The following is a 17266-nucleotide window of genomic DNA, read 5'->3' on the forward strand; positions in this document are numbered from 1 at the left end:
TTCTAGGCAAGCCTGAACTATGTGAGAGTCTACCTAAAACAAGCAAAGCTCTGAGAATCCTTTGTGTGTGTGTGTGTGTGTGTGTGTGTGTGTGTGTGTGTGTGTGTGGTGTATATGGGGGTTGGGGGAACTCATAAGTGATAGATCAAATAGATTATAAAACAAAAGTGAGCCCTTAACATGCCAGTCAACCACCTTGACCCAATTGCTTTTTTTCTCTTGTTTTTCTAACTTGATACTATTTTAGTCAGAGAACATTCTTTAAAATGACATTTTGTTTTAAAAATTGTGTTATAAGCTAGTATATGGTCTGTTTTGTGCACATATGTGTTCCTATTATTGGGTTAGTTATTGTCAAGAACTCAGATATCTATAAAGTATACACATTTGTTGGCTTGTTAAAAATTGTTTTAAAGAAAATATTCTGAAACAAAATAAAATTTTTATATGATTTTAACTGTTGAGAGATGTAGATAGGAATTAAAATCTATGGAGACTGGAGAGAGAACTCAGAGGCTAAGAGCACTGGCTGCTCTTCCAGAGGTCTTGAGTTCAATTCCCAGCAATCACATGGTGGCTCACAGCCATCTATAGTGAGATCTGGTGCCCTCTTCTGGCTTGAAGGGATACCTGCAAGCAGAACACTATATATAATAAATAAATAAATCTTTTTTTAAAAATTGAAATCTACAATTTTTGGATAAAGAAGAGTTTAAAGAAAGTAATTCTCTCAAAAAAATATTTTCAAACATGACATGGTGGTGCATAACTATTATCATAGCCATTGGGAAGCTGAGGCAGGAGGACTGCCTTGAGCTTGAGGCCAGCCTGGGCTATATGAGTTATAGGACAGCCTGGGCTACATTGTGAGACCCTCTTTCAAAAAAAAAAAGTGTTCATGCTGTTATAATTTTTATGTATATTTCAGGGTTTTAGAGTAAAGTTTACATTTTTAATTTTATATGCAGAATTTAAAGTAAAATCTTAACTTCCTGATACAATTTCCATTTTTATTTGCCAGGATGGTAGCTGAGTGGAGATTATCTCGAGGTGTTGAAGAACAGACACAAGCTTTCTTTGAGGGCTTTAATGAAATTCTTCCCCAGCAATATTTACAATATTTTGATGCAAAGGAATTAGAGGTAATGAGTTTTTCTTTACTCCAACACACTAGTAAATGCCTTCAGGTATCTGTTCTTAAATGAGTGTTTTCATCTTTCTAGTGGTATTTGTATTTTTTTTATACTAGCAGGTGTTTGAAAAACCTTAATTTATACTGAAACAAAAAAGATCATTACCTTAAAAAAAAAGTCTTGTTGCGGCTGGAGAGGAGGCTAAGAGTCCTGTGTACTGCCTGCTCCGCCAGAGGACCTGAGTTCAGTTCCTAGATCTGAGGACACCAGACTCTCTAGCTGTGCCCAGACACACATGTGACAAACACCCATACACATAAAATAAACCAATAATATTTCTTAAAACTCCTTTTAAAAAGTCTTGTTATGCCAGGCGGTGATGGTGCATGCCTTTAATTCCAGCACTTGGGAGGCAGAGCCAGGCAAATCTCTTGTGAGTTCAAGGCCAGCCTGGTGTACAGAGCAAGATTCAGGACAGGCACCAAAACTACACAGAGAAACCCTGTCTCAAAAAACTAAGAAAAAAAAAAGTCTTGTTATTAAGATTTTTCTGCAATTCAGTAACTATTTCTCTCAATATGTGACCACACATAGGAGCTGCTCTCCCTGAGTCATGTGGCTAGGACTCTGAGTCACATGGATAGGACTCAGGGGATAGAATTTCCTGAGGCTTGCTCAGTATATCTTTAATCGCTATATTTTATGTTAGTCTTATTTATGTGAAACATTTTTGGTTACCTAAAGTAACAACTTGTTTTGTTTTTGTTTTATTCCCCCAGGTCCTTTTGTGTGGAATGCAGGAGATTGACTTGAATGACTGGCAGAGGCATGCCATCTACCGCCACTACACTAGGACCAGCAAACAGATCATGTGGTTCTGGCAGGTTTGTTTCTCCATCTGTTTCTATAGATAGACACAGCATACATTTTATTTTATTTTTAGAATTTACCAAAATAACACAACAAAATGTGCAGGCCCCTTGTTCTATGCTGTGCATTACAGTAATATGTTATATGAAATGAGTATGATTTTAACAGAATCCTCTAAAGACTGTTACTGAGGAACACATACCTTGTACCTTTGCCAGAGTATAAGCTAATTCCAGAAGATAAGATTCATTTAGGGGCTAGAGAGATAGTTCATTGGTAAAGAGCACTTGTTCTTACAGTGGTTCCTGGTCCTCACACAATGGTTCACAACATCCGTAGCCATGTGTTTGCTGCACATACATACATGTAGCATGAATCTTAGAGAGTCTTATTAATAAAAACAAGTCTGGGCCAGGTATTGGGGTGAACACTGGAAGATCAGAGAGACAGAACAAGCCACAGCTAACCCCACCTGGCCAACTTCTCAGCTGATCTTCTTTCCTCAGACTGGAAGCTTCTGTGTCCTCATCCCAATGGCTCTCAGCTGAACTGTGCTGCTCAAAACCTAAAACCTTAACCAGCCAAATGCTTCTAGTTTCTGGTCTTCACGCCTTATGTACCTTTCTGCTTTCTACCATCACTTCCTGGGATTAAAGGCGTGAGTCACCATGCTTGGCTATATCCTTGAACAGATGGATTTCTGCCTCTGGAATGCTAGGATTAAAGGCGTGTGCTACCACTGCCTATCCCAAGTATCTAGTGGCTTTTCTGGTCTCTGACCCCAGATAAGTTTATTAGGATACACAATATTTTGGGGAACACAATACCACCACACATACATGCAGTTAAACCACTCCTGCACATAAAATAAGTAAGTTTTAAAAAATAAAAAAAAATTTTTTTATAAAGATTCATTCATTTTTATTTGACATCAGTACTTCTGGAATCTTATGGAACTATAAAATATGACTTTGATCATTGCTACTTTATTAAGAATTATATAATGTTTAGATGGCATATTTAGTAGATCTGGTTTAGGATTATAGTGCCATCTCTCAAAAACTGCTTGCTATCTGGGCTGTTCAGTGGGTAAGGTGCTTACCACGAAAGCACAAGAACTGAGTCTGGATATACAGCACCCACATGGAGAAAAGCTGGGCCCAGAGACATGCTCCTAACCTCAGTGCTGGAGGGCACAGCTAGGAGGACCCTGGGGACTGATGGCCAGGCTAGCCAGTAACTGAGCTCCAGGTTCAATGAGAGACCATGGCTCACAAAAAAGCTGGAAAATAATAGAGGAAAATTTTTAACATTGACCTCTGACCTATACACATACTCAAACATGCATGCACACCTGCACACACAGGTGTGCAACATGTACATACCATCACCACCAACAACTAAAAGAATAAGACTGAGGGCCAGTGGAACTCACTCTCTAACCCTGGAGATCTGCCTGCCTCTGCCTCTCAAGGTGTGCACCATGCATATTGCATATACATTATGTATAAAAAATACATACATAATACATACTGTATGTATAAAAAAAAAGATTGAGGGCCAGAGAGATGGCGTAGCCTGTATGGGTGCCTGCTGCCAACCCTGCTGAGCTGAGTTTGAACCCTGGGTTACAGGAGAGAACCAGTTTCTTCTGAAAGTTGTCCTCTGCCCTCCACATGCACTGGGGCTCTCCTGTGCACACACTCAATAAGTAAAATGCAATTAAAATCTTATAAGAAAATAAAGTGGGGCAGGAGTGAGGGCCAGGCAATGTAGAGTACTTGTTGCTCTTGCAAAGGACCCAGTTTGACCTTCAGCATCCACATTGGTGCTTCCAGTGTCGGGATCTGATGTTCGCGTCGGTTCTTCTTGGTCACTTGCACACGTGGTACACATACATAAACGCAGGCACAGACACACATAAAATATGTTACTTTTTTCTTTTTTTATAAAAAGGGGACTGGCACTATGGCTTAATGGATGATGACCTAAATTTGACCCCCAGGGCCTACCTGGTAGAATGAGAGAACAGACTGGTGGAATTTGCCCACAGACTTTCACATGTACTCAGTCTCATCCCTCCACACATAATCGCGCAAAAACAAGTAATTAAAAACTAATAGAGCCTGAAGAGATGGCTCAGTGGTTAAGAACAGGAGAGCCCCAATGCATGTGGAGGGCAGAGGACAACTTTCAGAAGAAACTGGTTCTCTCCTGTAACCCAGGGTTCAAACTCAGCTCAGCAGGGTTGGCAGCAGGCACTCATACAGGCTACGCCATCTCTCTGGCCCTCAATCTTTTTTTTTATACATACAGTATGTATTATGTATGTATTTTTTATACATAATGTATATGCAATATGCATGGTGCACGCCTTGAGAGGCAGAGGCAGGCAGATCTCCAGGGTTAGAGAGTGAGTTCCACTGGCCCTCAGTCTTATTCTTTTAGTTGTTGGTGGTGATAGTATGTACATGTTGCACACTTGTGTGTGCTGCTGTTCTAGAGGACCCAAGTTTGGTCCATAGTACCCACGTCAGTGACTCAAAAGTTCCAGGGTATCCAGTGCCTCCAGCCTCCACAAGCACCTCTACTCACATGTGCATACCTCCATGTAGACTACTCACCTATGCATAATTAAAAGTCAAAATAATCTTGCCAGGCAGTGGTGGCGCATGCCTTTAATTCCAGCACTCAGGAGGCAGAGGCAGGCGGATCTCTGTGAGTTCGAGGCCAGCCTGGACTACAGAGTGAGTTCCAGGACAGGCACCAAAACTACACAGAGAAAGCCTGTCTCGAAAAACCAAAAAAAAAAAACAAAAAAAAAAAAAACTAAAAGATAAATAAAAGTAAATCACTGATGCTAAAAAATCTTTAATTCTTAAGGAAATACAAATTAAAACCCCAGCTAGGAAGGACTTTGTACACATTAGGAGACAGGAGAGGCATAACCTTTGATGAGCATGTGGGAAATTTGAAACCTCATTCATTTCTGAGTGTGATGCAATGGGGAATAGTGTGGCAGTTCACCAAAAGGTTAGTTAAGCATAGCCAGGCATGCTAGCCACATCCCTGAGATATTACTTGGGAGGTAGGAGGCCAGCCTCAGCTGCACAAGACCTTGTCTTAAAACAGAACAAGAGCTGGGCAGTGGTGGCACGCGCCTTTAATCCCAACATTCAGGAAGCAGAGGCAGATGGATCTCCGTGAGTTTGAGGCCAGCCAAGGCTACACAGTAATCTTGTCTTGAAACCCCGCCTTCCCCTCCAAATTAAAACAAAACAAGAACAGTTTAAATATACAGTTAATATATATGATTTACCAGTTTCACTTCAAAAGAATTCAGTCCAGAGACCCTGGCAGATATTGCTGTATGTCAGTATTCATAGCAGTGCTGTTCCAGCTCACCCAAAGGCAAAATTAAGCTATCTGCATATTAATGGGTGAACAAACAAAAAGTGGTTTGTACATATAATGGAAATCAGTCAGCCCTAAAAATGAATGAAACTCTTAATATATAATACAGTATAAGGCTTTACAGCAGTATGAATTTTGAGCTGGGCATGGTATCTTATCCCTGTAATTGCAGGTCTTAGACCAGTGGTTCTCAACCTTCCTAAAATGCTGCAACTCTTTAAATACAGTTCCTCATCTTGTGGTGACCTCATAAAATTATTTTGATTGCTACTTCATAACTGTAATTTTGCTACTGTTACAAATCGTAATGTAAATATTTTCGGAGATAAAGGTTTGCCAAAGGGGTTGTCACTCCAGATTGAGAACCACTGTCTTAGAGGCTAAGGCAGAAGGATTGTGAGTTCAAGAGAAGCCTAGGTTACTTAGCAGCCTGTCTCAGAAGTAGGAAAAGCATGCATTTTGTACTGGAGGTGTAGCTTACCCAGTATACTCCAGGCCCCAAATTCAGTCATTAAACACTGAGGCTGGGGGAGGGATGTTCAAGAAATAATCAGGGACTGGGGACATAGCTCACATAGACACTTGCCTGGTGGACACGGGCCCTGGCTCCAATGCCCCGCACTAAAAGAAAAAACAAATTTTAAGGCCTGGTTTGGTGGCACACCCCTGTAATCTCAGTCCTCAGGAAGCTGGAGGATCACTGCAAGTTCAAGGCCAGGCTGGTCTACATAATGAGCGCTGAGTCATCATCCTTCTGCCTTCCACCTCCCAATTGCTGTTACTGTAGGCAGGTGTTAATTTTTAAACATTTGAAAAGCCATATACAAAAAACACATGTGCTATTCCACTTCTTTAGATGGACAGATTTATTGAGGCAGAACATGGGATTGAGGTAACAGGGGCTGTAGGGAGTGAGTTTTGTTTAGGGTGATGAAGAATTCTTAAGATAGCAACTATAGTTAAGTAATAGTGTGGATGTACTTAATGCTGCTTATTGTACACTTAAAAGTATTAACATGGGGAGCTAGGAATATGGCTGAGTCTATAAAGTGCTTGTAATGAAAGTATGAGAGCCTGAGTGTGAATCTACAGCACATGCAAAAAGCTGGACACACAGCATATACCTTGATGCCAGAGCTGAGGAGGCAGAGATAGGAACATACCTGAGGTGGACTAGCCATCTAATATAGCTGAAAGGACAAGCTGCAGGTTCCATGAGAGACTGTTTCAAAAGATACACAAGATAAGGTAAAGTGCTATTGAGGAAGACATCTAACATTGACCTCTAGCCTCCACACACATGCATGTGCATCTGAATATACATGTGCATACTCACAGGACAAGTATATATACCCATACAAAAGTTAACATGCAAATTTTGTTAGGTGTATTTTCCTGCAGTCTTGTATTTATCTGTTTGTTTATTGTGTGTACATGTATGTCATGGTTTGCATATGGACTCAGAGAATAACTCCAGGCATCAGGTCTTTTCCTTCTGTCAAGTGGCTCCTGGGGATTGAATTCGATCATCAGGCTTGGTGGCAAGACTTTGTCCACTGAGCCATCTCACTGGCCATTTAACACAATTTTTAAAAATATAATTTAAAATGTCCTCTATACATGTAACAAAATTCATGACACCAGGAGGTGACACCGGGAGGTGGTGGCGCACACCTTTAATCCCAGCACTGCAGAGGCAGGAGGATCTCTGTGAGTTCGAGGCTAGCCTGGGCTACAGAGTGAGTTCCAGGAGAGCCAGTGCTACATAGAGAAATCCTGTCTCAAAAAAACAAAAAAAAAAGAAAGAAAAAAAAAAAAAAAGGAAAGTGTTGTTGGAATCTTAGATGGTCTTTTAATAAAAAACCCAGAGCCAGATATCAGGGCGAAAGCTGAAAGATCAGAGAAGCAGAGCAGCAGCCACTAGTTCTTACCTCTCCAAAATCCTCAGCCTAAAACTAGTGAGTTCCTGTTTCCTCACGCCTTATATACCTTCCTCTGCCCAGACATCACTTCCTGGGATTATGGCATATGTGCTTTCCAAGCAAAGGCATGAGATCTCAAGTGCTGGGATTATTAAGGCGTGTGCCACCACTGCCTGGCTGTTTCTCTCAGTGTGGCCTGGAACTCACAGAGATCCAGATGGATCTGTGACTTCTGAGTGCTAGAATTAAAGGTGTGTGCCACCACTGCCTGACCTCTATGTCTAATCTAGTGGCTGGCTCTGTCCTCTGATCCTCAGGCAAGTTTATTAGGGTACACAATATATCACCATAGCAAAGAACAGAAAAAAAAGAAAGACAGACAAAGATGAGCTGGAATAATAGATAAGAAGCCAGATTGGTGGCTCATGCCTATAATCCTAGCACTTAGCGGGCTAAAACAGTGATTGTGGTGTAAGGACATTCTCAGCTATATAGCAAGTTTGAGGCCAGTCTGGACTACATAAGAACCCTTTTCAAAAAAATAACTAAATAACTAAATAAACTATTGACATTAGTAAATGGGGGAACATATTCCTTATAAAAAACATATTTCACTTGGCCAAAATATGCTGCAGGATATAAACATCTGCTTATAAACCTTATATTTCTGTATACATGTCATGTGGCTTACAAATACCTTAGAATATTGAGGAAAAGAGGTTATTGTATTGCATAAGCTTGATCTGATTTGTCCATGAAACCGAGAAATTTATTCATACTAGACCTTTGTGTCCTGCCTGAGTAACCACAGGAATATGCTATAGGGCAGATGGGTCTAAGGGGAACTGGAAAGGCTGCCCTAGAAAAACAGACCTTTGTACTGCACAAGGAGGGAGCTGTGAGGCCAAGAGCCTTCAGAGATCCCATCCTGAGGTTTAGTAAAGGAGGCTGCAGAGTCTCTGATGGCCATGGGTAAATTTACTGTCTGGTGTCGCTGACATCCCAATTCATTTAACATTTGAAATGATCATTTTTCTTTCTTGTTCAGTGAGCTATATGTAACATGACTTACATTTCTCCTTGAATGTGATATTAACAGTTTGTTAAAGAAATTGATAACGAGAAGAGGATGAGACTTCTGCAGTTCGTGACTGGAACCTGCCGATTGCCAGTGGGAGGATTTGCTGACCTCATGGGTGTGTATAAAGGCTCCTTTTTTGTAGAGAAGGCTTTGACCTTACTGCTCTTAGATGATTGTGTGTGCAACTTGTCAGAAACCATCACAGTTGACCTGCATTTTATGGACTTGAAGATGACTTTTTAGTTCTTACCTCAGTAAATTTTTTTTTCTGTTTTTTAAGACAGGGTCTCATATACCCTAGACTGGCCCCAAATTCACTGTGTAGCCAAGGATAACCCTGAATTCCTGGCCCCCTGCCTCCATATGTATGTTTGATAAAGAGCTATGTTAGAAGGCATATTTAAATAGACAAATACCTCTTTTTTTTCTCTTAATTTTTTTTGTATGTGCATTGGTGTTTTGCCTGCATGTATGTCTGTGTGAGAATGTCGGATCTTGGAACTGGAGTCACAGATAGTTATGAGCTGCCATGTGGGTGCTGGGAATTGAACCCAAGTCCTTTGGAAGAGCAGCCAATGTCTTAACCACTGAGCCACACTTGTTCCTAAATTTAAGAACATATTTGAGTTTAAGAAAGAAAATCCTCTTTAAGCACAGAAAATCATAAAGCATATAGAAAAGATGATCAATAGCTGGATATGTTGGCAAATGCCTGAAATCTCAGAACTGGGAGGTGGAGGTAGAAGGATCAGGAGTCAGGTCACCCTTAACTCCCTTAGCTACAGAGCATGATGGAGGCCAACCTGAACTACATAAAGCCCAGCTTCAAAACAAAAGAAGCCAGGTGTGGTGGCACATGCCTTTAATTCTAGCACTCAGGAGGCAGAGGTTGGTGTGTCTCTGTGAGTTCAAAGCCAGCCTGGTTTACAGAGTGAATTCTAGAACAGCTCAGGCATTGCACAGACACACTCTGTCTTGAAAAACAAACAAAACAAAACAAAACAAAAAGAAAGAAAAAGGAATAAATCTAAATACAGTAGGCTAATAATACATTTGCCAAGTAAACTATAAAAGATCAATTTGGGGGAAAATAAAATAGATCTTATTTAAAAGTGTAGTGTCAGGTTGGTGGTGTAGCCCTTGCCAACATGCATGAGATCCTAGATTTTATCCCTCAAAGGAGAAAATAAATTAGTGTTAAAACATTTCCTCTCAGGGGCTAGGGAGATGGCTCAGTGGTTAAGAGCACTGGCTGCTCTTCCAGAGGACCTGGGTTCAATTCCCAGCACCCACATGGCCACTCATAACCATCTGTAACTGCAGTTCCAGGTGCTCTAATGCCCTCTTAAGGCCTTTCCAGGCACCATTGACACATGTTGGGCACAGATATACATGATGACAACACACCCATGCACATAAAATAAATGAATCTAAAATAAACACACACATCTCTACATATATCTTCTTAGGGCTAATCAGATGTCTCAGCAGATAAAGGCACTCATGCAAACCTGACAACTTGAGTTTAATTCCAGGAGCCCACATTAAAGGTTGAAGGAGAGAACTAACTCCACAGAATTCTGTGCACGTGGCATGCATGCAAGTGTACACACACATCTACCATACATAGATTATTATTAAGCATACAAGTGCATTCACACAAACACACACCCCATACTGCATTGTTATTATTGTTATTTTTTTTCTTGCATAAAATTCTACCACAGGTCAAACTTCTAACATTTTTTATGTTATTTAAGTAGTAGATACTTTTATCATTTGAAAACTGGAAGGGGCTGGAGAGATGGCTCAGTGGTTAAGAGGCACTGGTTTCTCTTCCAGAGGACTTGGGTTCAATTCCTAGCACCCACATGGCAACTCACCACTGTCTGTAACTCTAGGAGATCTGATACCCTCGTACAGACCTAAATGCAAGCAAAACACCAATGCACATAAGATAAGAATAAATAAATCATTAAAAAATATTGTTCTAAAAAGTGATTAAGGGTTGGGGATTTAGCCCAGTGGTAGAATGCTTGCCTAGCAAGTGCAAGGCCCTGGGTTCGGTCCTCAGCTCCAACAACAACAACAACAAAAAGTGATTAAATGAGGGCGGGAGGAGGGTGGAGAGGGGGGCCTGTGGTTGGTATGTGAAATGAATGGAAAATTTCTTAATAAAAATAAATAAATAAATAAAATAGTACATTTGTTAAAAAAAAAAGTGATTAAAAATAGGCATGTAGGGGGGCTTGAGAGATGGCTCCATGGTTACGAGCACTAGCTGTTCTTTCAGAGGACTGGAGTTCAGTTCCCAGCACCCACATGGCAGTCTGTAACTCCAGTTCCAGGAGATCTGACGCCTTCACACTGATGCACATAAAATAAAGCTAGATAAATTATTAAAATTATATATATAAAAAAAATAAGGGGTTGGGGATTTAGCTCAGTGGTAGAGTGCTTGCCTAGCAAGCACAAGGCCCTAGGTTCGGTCCTCAGCTCTGAATTAAAAAAAAAGATAAAAGAATAGGAATGTAGATGCAGGAGACTACCTGGAAGTTATATAATTAAGGGACAGTGTAAGAATAAAAGCAACAGGCCACCTAAAAAACAATATAAGTATGTTTCTTTTGCAATTAGATTCTTTCCCATCTCTTTCTCGTCCCTTTTCTTTTTTTTTCTTTTTTTTTTTTTTTAAAGATTTATTTATTTATTATGTATACAGAAGAGGGCGCCAGATCTCATTACAAATGGTTGTCAGCCACCATGTGGTTGCTGGGAATTGAACTCAGGACCTCGGGAAGAGTAGTCAGTGCTCTTAACCTCTGAGCCATCTCTCCAGCCCCCCTTCTTTTCTTAAACAGGTAACCGGGGCTGGCCTCCACTGTAGGAGAGGCTGGCTTTGACCTCCTGGTCTGCCTGCCAGGACTTCCCAAGTACTGGGATTATCGACCTGAGCCTCCTGGCTTCAGGCTTACAGTTCAGTTTATTATTGTTTCATCTGATTTGAGAAAGCAGTCATGGTGATGCTCATATTGTAAGTGGCACAGCTCTGAAGGGGAAGGTATCCTGGCAGTTGGAAGCCAAAGAATACCACAGCTTGGAAAGGAAAGATCCCAGTAGAGTGCTACAGCTCTGTTCCCGCAGGGGAGGGTTTCCCTAGGGAGGTGGTCACAGCTCCGCTCAGCTTCCCGAGGGTAACAATTCTGCCCCAGCAAGGGAAAGTTTCCCCAGCCAGAGTGTTACAGTTCTGCTCTGCTCTGGCCCCACTCTGCCCCAGCAAAAGAAAGTTGCTTCAACAAACATCACTTGAGATTTATTGGGAGGGAGGAATCCAGGAGAGTGGCGGCCCCAAACTGAACAGGTACAGGACTTATATAGGGATTCTTAGGAGCGGAGCTTTCCAAGGTGGAGATTTTTCAAGGTGGGGATTGGCAGGATTTCAGTTCCTAAGCTTGGGACAAACTCAGAGATTGGTTGGATTTCAATTCCTGAGTTTAGGACAAGCTCAGAGATTGGTTGGTTTTCATGCTCAGGGATTGGCTGGTTTTCATGCTCAGGGTTGGTTTTGTGCTCAGAGATTGGTTGGATTTCAATTTCTGAGTTGGTTAGGGGCAGGGTGTGTTTCTTTGGCTCTGGTCTCAGGGCCAGGGTATTCTTTCACTGACTGGCCCATGGCACATGGGATTCTACTCTATTTCAGAATCTTCTCTATTCCATGTATACACAAAGAAAGCCTGTTCAAAAAGCCAAAAAGGAAAAAAAAAGATACTGAAATGAATAGAAGGAAGCACACAAGTGAATGAATGTCTCTTTAGTACAGAACATTTTCAACAGTTCTTCTTGCTCATAACCATTTTTGGTTCCTTTATCCTACTGGAGTTTGTATGTGACTACTTGTGAACATGATTCAGTGTTGCAGACACAAAAGAACCACCAGTCTCTGTTCTGGATTTGGTTAGTGTTAGGTTCCGAGAGAAGCCCCCTACATACAACAGTAGTGTATGCAGTTTAGCAAGAGCGTTTATTTCCAGCATGTTGGGGTGGCAAATAGTGACCCCAAAGGGAGGTTGCAAGCTCCTTTTAAGCAAAGCTAGGGGAATTCCAGGGAGGAGGGATTAATCTGGTGCTGATTGGTGGAGGAAAGATTAGTCTGGGGTCTGATTGGTGGGAGGTGGTAGTGGTTAGGGGCCCATTGGTGGTGGGAGTCTAGTGTCTAGGGGCTTGTTGACAAGAGGGTAGAAAAAGCTATCTTTTGGTTTTTCGAGACAGGGTTTCTCTGTGTAGCTTTGCGCCTTTCCTGGAACTCACTTGGTAGCCCAGGCTGGCCTCGAACTCACAGAGATCCGCCTGGCTCTGCCTCCCGAGTGCTGGGACTAAAGGTGTGCGCTACCACCGCCCGGCAGAAAAAGCTGTCTTTAGCTAGCAGAAGTCTAGTGGGCATCTGCTGAGGTGGCAGGAGGCTGTGGGGGGCACCTATTGATTGGTTGCCCCTAAGTTGTGGTTTTCCTGAGAGTTGCTTGCTTAGCTCCAGCCCTTTCTAGTGAACCAAAACTAAGGCCTGGTCCATGTCAGGAGTACTAGGGGAGCCAGTTATGGCCCTGGTTTGGCCACCTGGTCCTCTCAGTCAGTAGGACACAGGAACTCTTTGTGCATGGCTGTCCCAGTATGTAGAACATTTAGTGTCCTGACAGTTGTAGTTCACAAGGCCAGCAGCACCGACTGTCATTTTGACCACCAATGAATGCTTCCTAGGGAGCAGTAGTGGCCTTTGACTAAAGCAGTGCTTGGCGCTGATGAGACAGACCACAGCTGTGTCTAACAGGAGGGAGGAGGCCAGCATCATGGAGGGTGAGCGTGTCTAAAGGTCACTACTATACAGGACCTGCGAGCACAGGCCTTCCTATTGAATTCACTGGATGCTTACATTTGTAAAGTGGTGGGTTTTTGTTTTTTGGTTTTTTTTGAGCTGAGAATCGAATCCAGGGCCTCAACCTAAATTTGTAAAGTTTTGATGGTTAGATATTTATGTGTTCTTTTATTAATTGTGCTATTCTAGCTAAGGAATGATAAATAAAGCTGCAAGTTTTCTTCTTGGTATACATTAACAAAATGACTCTCGAATTTCATTACTTGTCAGAAGCACCTGGAGCTTGTTAAAATGTGCTCCTAGGCTCCGGCCCTAGGGTTGGTTGTTGATGCAGGAGGTTTGGGACAGGCCTATGCGTCCGTGATTCTGAACGGCAATGCTGCTGCCGAACTGGGATGCATAAGTCAAGAGCTTTTTAATCAACAATCTCTTTATGCTTTTCCTGTGTTTTAGGGAGTAATGGACCACAGAAGTTCTGCATCGAGAAAGTTGGGAAAGAAAATTGGTTACCCAGAAGCCATACTTGGTAAGCAAAATCAGAAATACAGAAAATAAACTTTTATCCATTTAGTTTCTGGCTACTTATTAGAGATGAAATAATTTCCCCATATTTTACTTTAAATATTTTATTTAACTTTACTGAGGCAGAATTTATGTATAACAAAATAAATTCCCTTCCCCACTTTGAAAAAATTGTTTATTTTTATTTGTGTATGTGGCTGCATGTGCACCATGTGTAAGTTACAGGTGTTGTGAGCCAGCTGGTGCTGTTGTTGGGAATTGAACCCCGCCTGGGTCCTCTGGAAGAGCAGTGAGAGCTTTTAACCACTGAGCCATCTCAACAGTTGCCCCACCCTCCTTTTACTGAGACAGGATCTCAGAGCCCAAGCTGCCCTTGAACACCTGCTCTTCCTGCTCTGCTTCCCCAGTACTGGGTTACAGCTGTACCAGGCAAATTCACCCATTTGATCCATGATACTTACTTACTAAGTTTACAGGCCAGTGCAGCCCCTGAGGTTGCTGTAGAGCCTTGCCTTCAAGTCAAGATGATCCCTTTGTGCCCATTTGCCGTGTATGCCTCTTCCTGCCTCTTAAAAGTTTTAAACCTGGGATTTAGAATCCTTGTACCCTTTCTCTGAAACAGGAAAGAAAATTGAAATTAGAATCCTTACTTAGTAATATGATGAACAGAATTATTGCTCTTTTTGGTTTTCTTTTTGCAATACTGGGAATTGAACCCAGCCAGGGCCTTTCACATACCAGGCAGTCCTCTATAACAGCTATATCCCCAGACCTTGTTTTCTGGTTTAAAAATGTAGTTTAACCTCATTTCCCAAAATGGACCAAACTAAAAATCAACCAGTCTTAACCTCAAATACAGTTCATGTTGGAATTCAGTCTACTGTCAATCACATTTGGACTTTAACTATTTGTGGGTGTGCGTAGCTCAGGGCTGTTAGATGGGTTCCCGTGGTTATATAGGATCCCTGTCATTGTTGCCTGACATGTGTCACTAAACATACACTTCCACTCTCCAGCTCCTGGTGACCAACATTCTTTTTGTCTCTAGGGCTTTTGATTAAGTACTTTCTCAGTATGTAATCAGGCCCTTCTCTGACTGGCTTTTTTTGCTTCAAATGACGAGTTACAGTGCATATCACATTTTTTTCCTTTTATTTAACCAACTATTTGTTGTATGTGGCATTAGGGAACAAACTCAGCACCTTACATTTTTGTTAGGCTAATATTTTGTTGAGCCACATCCCCAGCCTCCCAATTATTATTTTTAATCGACACAAAGTAATTGTACATATTTTCATGTGACTTGGTTTTCGAGACAAGGTCTCATGAAGCCTAGGCTAGCTTTGAATTCCTGGTCATTCTGCCTCTAATGCCCAAGTCCTGGAATCATAGACATAGAGTATCATGCCCAACTATTTATGGACCTGGAGAGATGGCCCAGTGGTCAAGAGCACTGGTTACTCTTGCAGAGGACCTGGGTTCAATTCCCAGCACCCATGTGATGGTTCACAACCATCTGTAAATCCAGATCCAGGAGAGCTGGTTCACTCTTTTGGCCTCCCCGGGTACTAGGCACACATGCAGTTCATAGATATACAGGTAAGCAAAACACACAGGTAGAAAATAAAATAGTAATTTATATTTGACAGTAATGTAAATAGTTCCTTGGGTTGTTTGTTTGTTTGAAGGGTAGAATTGTTTATTTTGTCTCACACCTCTAGGAACAGAAACGAAAAAAGATAATGCTTAAAAATCTTAAAACTAAGCTGGGCGGTGGTGGCGCACGCCTTTAATCCCAGCACTTGGGAGGCAGAGCCAGGCGGATCTATGTGAGTTCAAGGCCAGCCTGGTCTACAAAGCGAGATCCAGGATAGGCACCAAAACTACACAGAGAAACCCTGTCTCGAAAAACCAAAAAGAAAAAAAAACTTAAAACTGAGCTAGAGAAATTCCCAGCTAGGAATAGAACAGAGAACTGTAGAGGGAGCAAAGTATTAGAGAGTCATTTTTTATGTTTGTTTGTTTATATTGTTTTTGTTAGAGTCAGGGTCTCACTATATAGACCAGGCTGGCCTAAAACTCACAGAGCTCCATCTGCTTCTGCCTCCTGAGTGCTGGGATCAAAGGCGTGTGCCACCACGCCTGGCCCATCATTTCTTATTCCAACATGATAGACCTAAAACCTTTTATAGCATGCAAAGCCTAAAGTATTTATTTTTAGCCATTTACAGTAAGTTTGATGACCACTGATGTAGAGTGGGTAATTGGGCAGCATGAGAAGACTGACATTTGCTGAGGATCTGCTAAGCACTGGCACTGTGTTGTGTGCTTGGTTCTAACTGTACCACAAGGGTTGGTGTTGCTATCCCAGTTTACCAGAGAAGGCACTGGAGTGAGTCTTGGAAAGGTAAAAAGCAGTTCCTCAAAGGCTGTGATTCAAGCCCACGTTGTCAGAACTTTAGTGTGTTGCTGCAGGGCACTGCCCACATCTGTCTTTGTATCCTTCCCTTTCTCAAGCCAACCATTCTTCCTTTCAGTTTTAACCGCCTGGACCTCCCACCCTACAAGAGCTATGAGCAACTGAAGGAAAAGCTGTTATTTGCCATTGAAGAAACAGAAGGATTTGGACAAGAGTAACTGTTGAGACCTTAGGCCACCAGAGAGCAGGGACTCGTCTCCAGTGCCTGCCCCTTCCTTCTCTGCCTGTTGCACATCTTATTGTAAACTTGGACTGTGACTAGAGAGTTATCTGAGTGGAAGGAGCTTAATGCTACCGTTGAGATTTATCTTCCAGTGATTCTGGATTTCTTCTCAACGTTTCCAGAAAGCCGATCTACAAAGCAGTAGTCAGAAACTTACTTAACACGAGATTTAACACAGCGATGAAATCTCCATTGTCTTATTCCACTAGATTGTTCCCTTAACAACAGTTTTCTGTGTGTGTCAAAGTCTCACTTGGGAGTAGGTCTCTTGGTGGCTGTTGTCAAGACTCTGCAGACACCCAGGGACGACTCCAAAGCTGCAATACACAAGGTCTTCCTGGTAAAGCCTCTAGCTAGGAGGTGCTGGCCAAGAGTGCAAGCTCAGCCCCGCGGTGGCGGCGGCGGTGGCAGTGGCACTCGAGCAACTGCTGCTTGTGCTCTCCCTCTCGTTTCAGCCTGGCCTGACTGTTGACTTCATTCCCGGAGCAGGGATCAGTGCGGCGTCGTCGTCATTCTGATGATGTGGTTCCTGGAAGTGACGCAGGACTCACAGCTTCTACAAAGTAGTTTTGTCTATTCAATTCAGGGAAAACTTGCTCCCCGCCAACATATGACTTCATACCTCTCTTCATTCAGTTTATAATTATTTTATTGCCTTGCAAATACTAAACTTTGCAAACAGAATCAGCACTGTGGTTCCTTCATGTTTTAGAAGTTAACCCCGAATCAAAATTAAATTGGCTGAATTCATCTAA

General features: G+C 42.0%; 1 protein-coding gene across 2 annotated transcripts in view; it reads left to right on the forward strand.

The window, feature by feature from the left end:
• Positions 1–17266, forward strand: part of Itch (itchy E3 ubiquitin protein ligase) — a 91118-nt gene extending 73852 nt beyond the window's left edge. For both annotated transcript variants that reach the window (XM_059261707.1, XM_059261708.1), the window contains 5 exons: positions 1022–1142; positions 1913–2017; positions 8439–8535; positions 13741–13813; positions 16347–17266. In XM_059261707.1, coding sequence (XP_059117690.1) covers positions 1022–1142; positions 1913–2017; positions 8439–8535; positions 13741–13813; positions 16347–16446 — 496 coding nt within the window. In that variant the 3' untranslated portion in view covers positions 16447–17266. The remainder of the gene's footprint in view (positions 1–1021; positions 1143–1912; positions 2018–8438; positions 8536–13740; positions 13814–16346) is intronic.

Source organism: Peromyscus eremicus, chromosome 4, assembly GCF_949786415.1.
Source record: "Peromyscus eremicus chromosome 4, PerEre_H2_v1, whole genome shotgun sequence".
Classification (NCBI taxonomy): Eukaryota; Metazoa; Chordata; class Mammalia; order Rodentia; family Cricetidae; genus Peromyscus; species Peromyscus eremicus.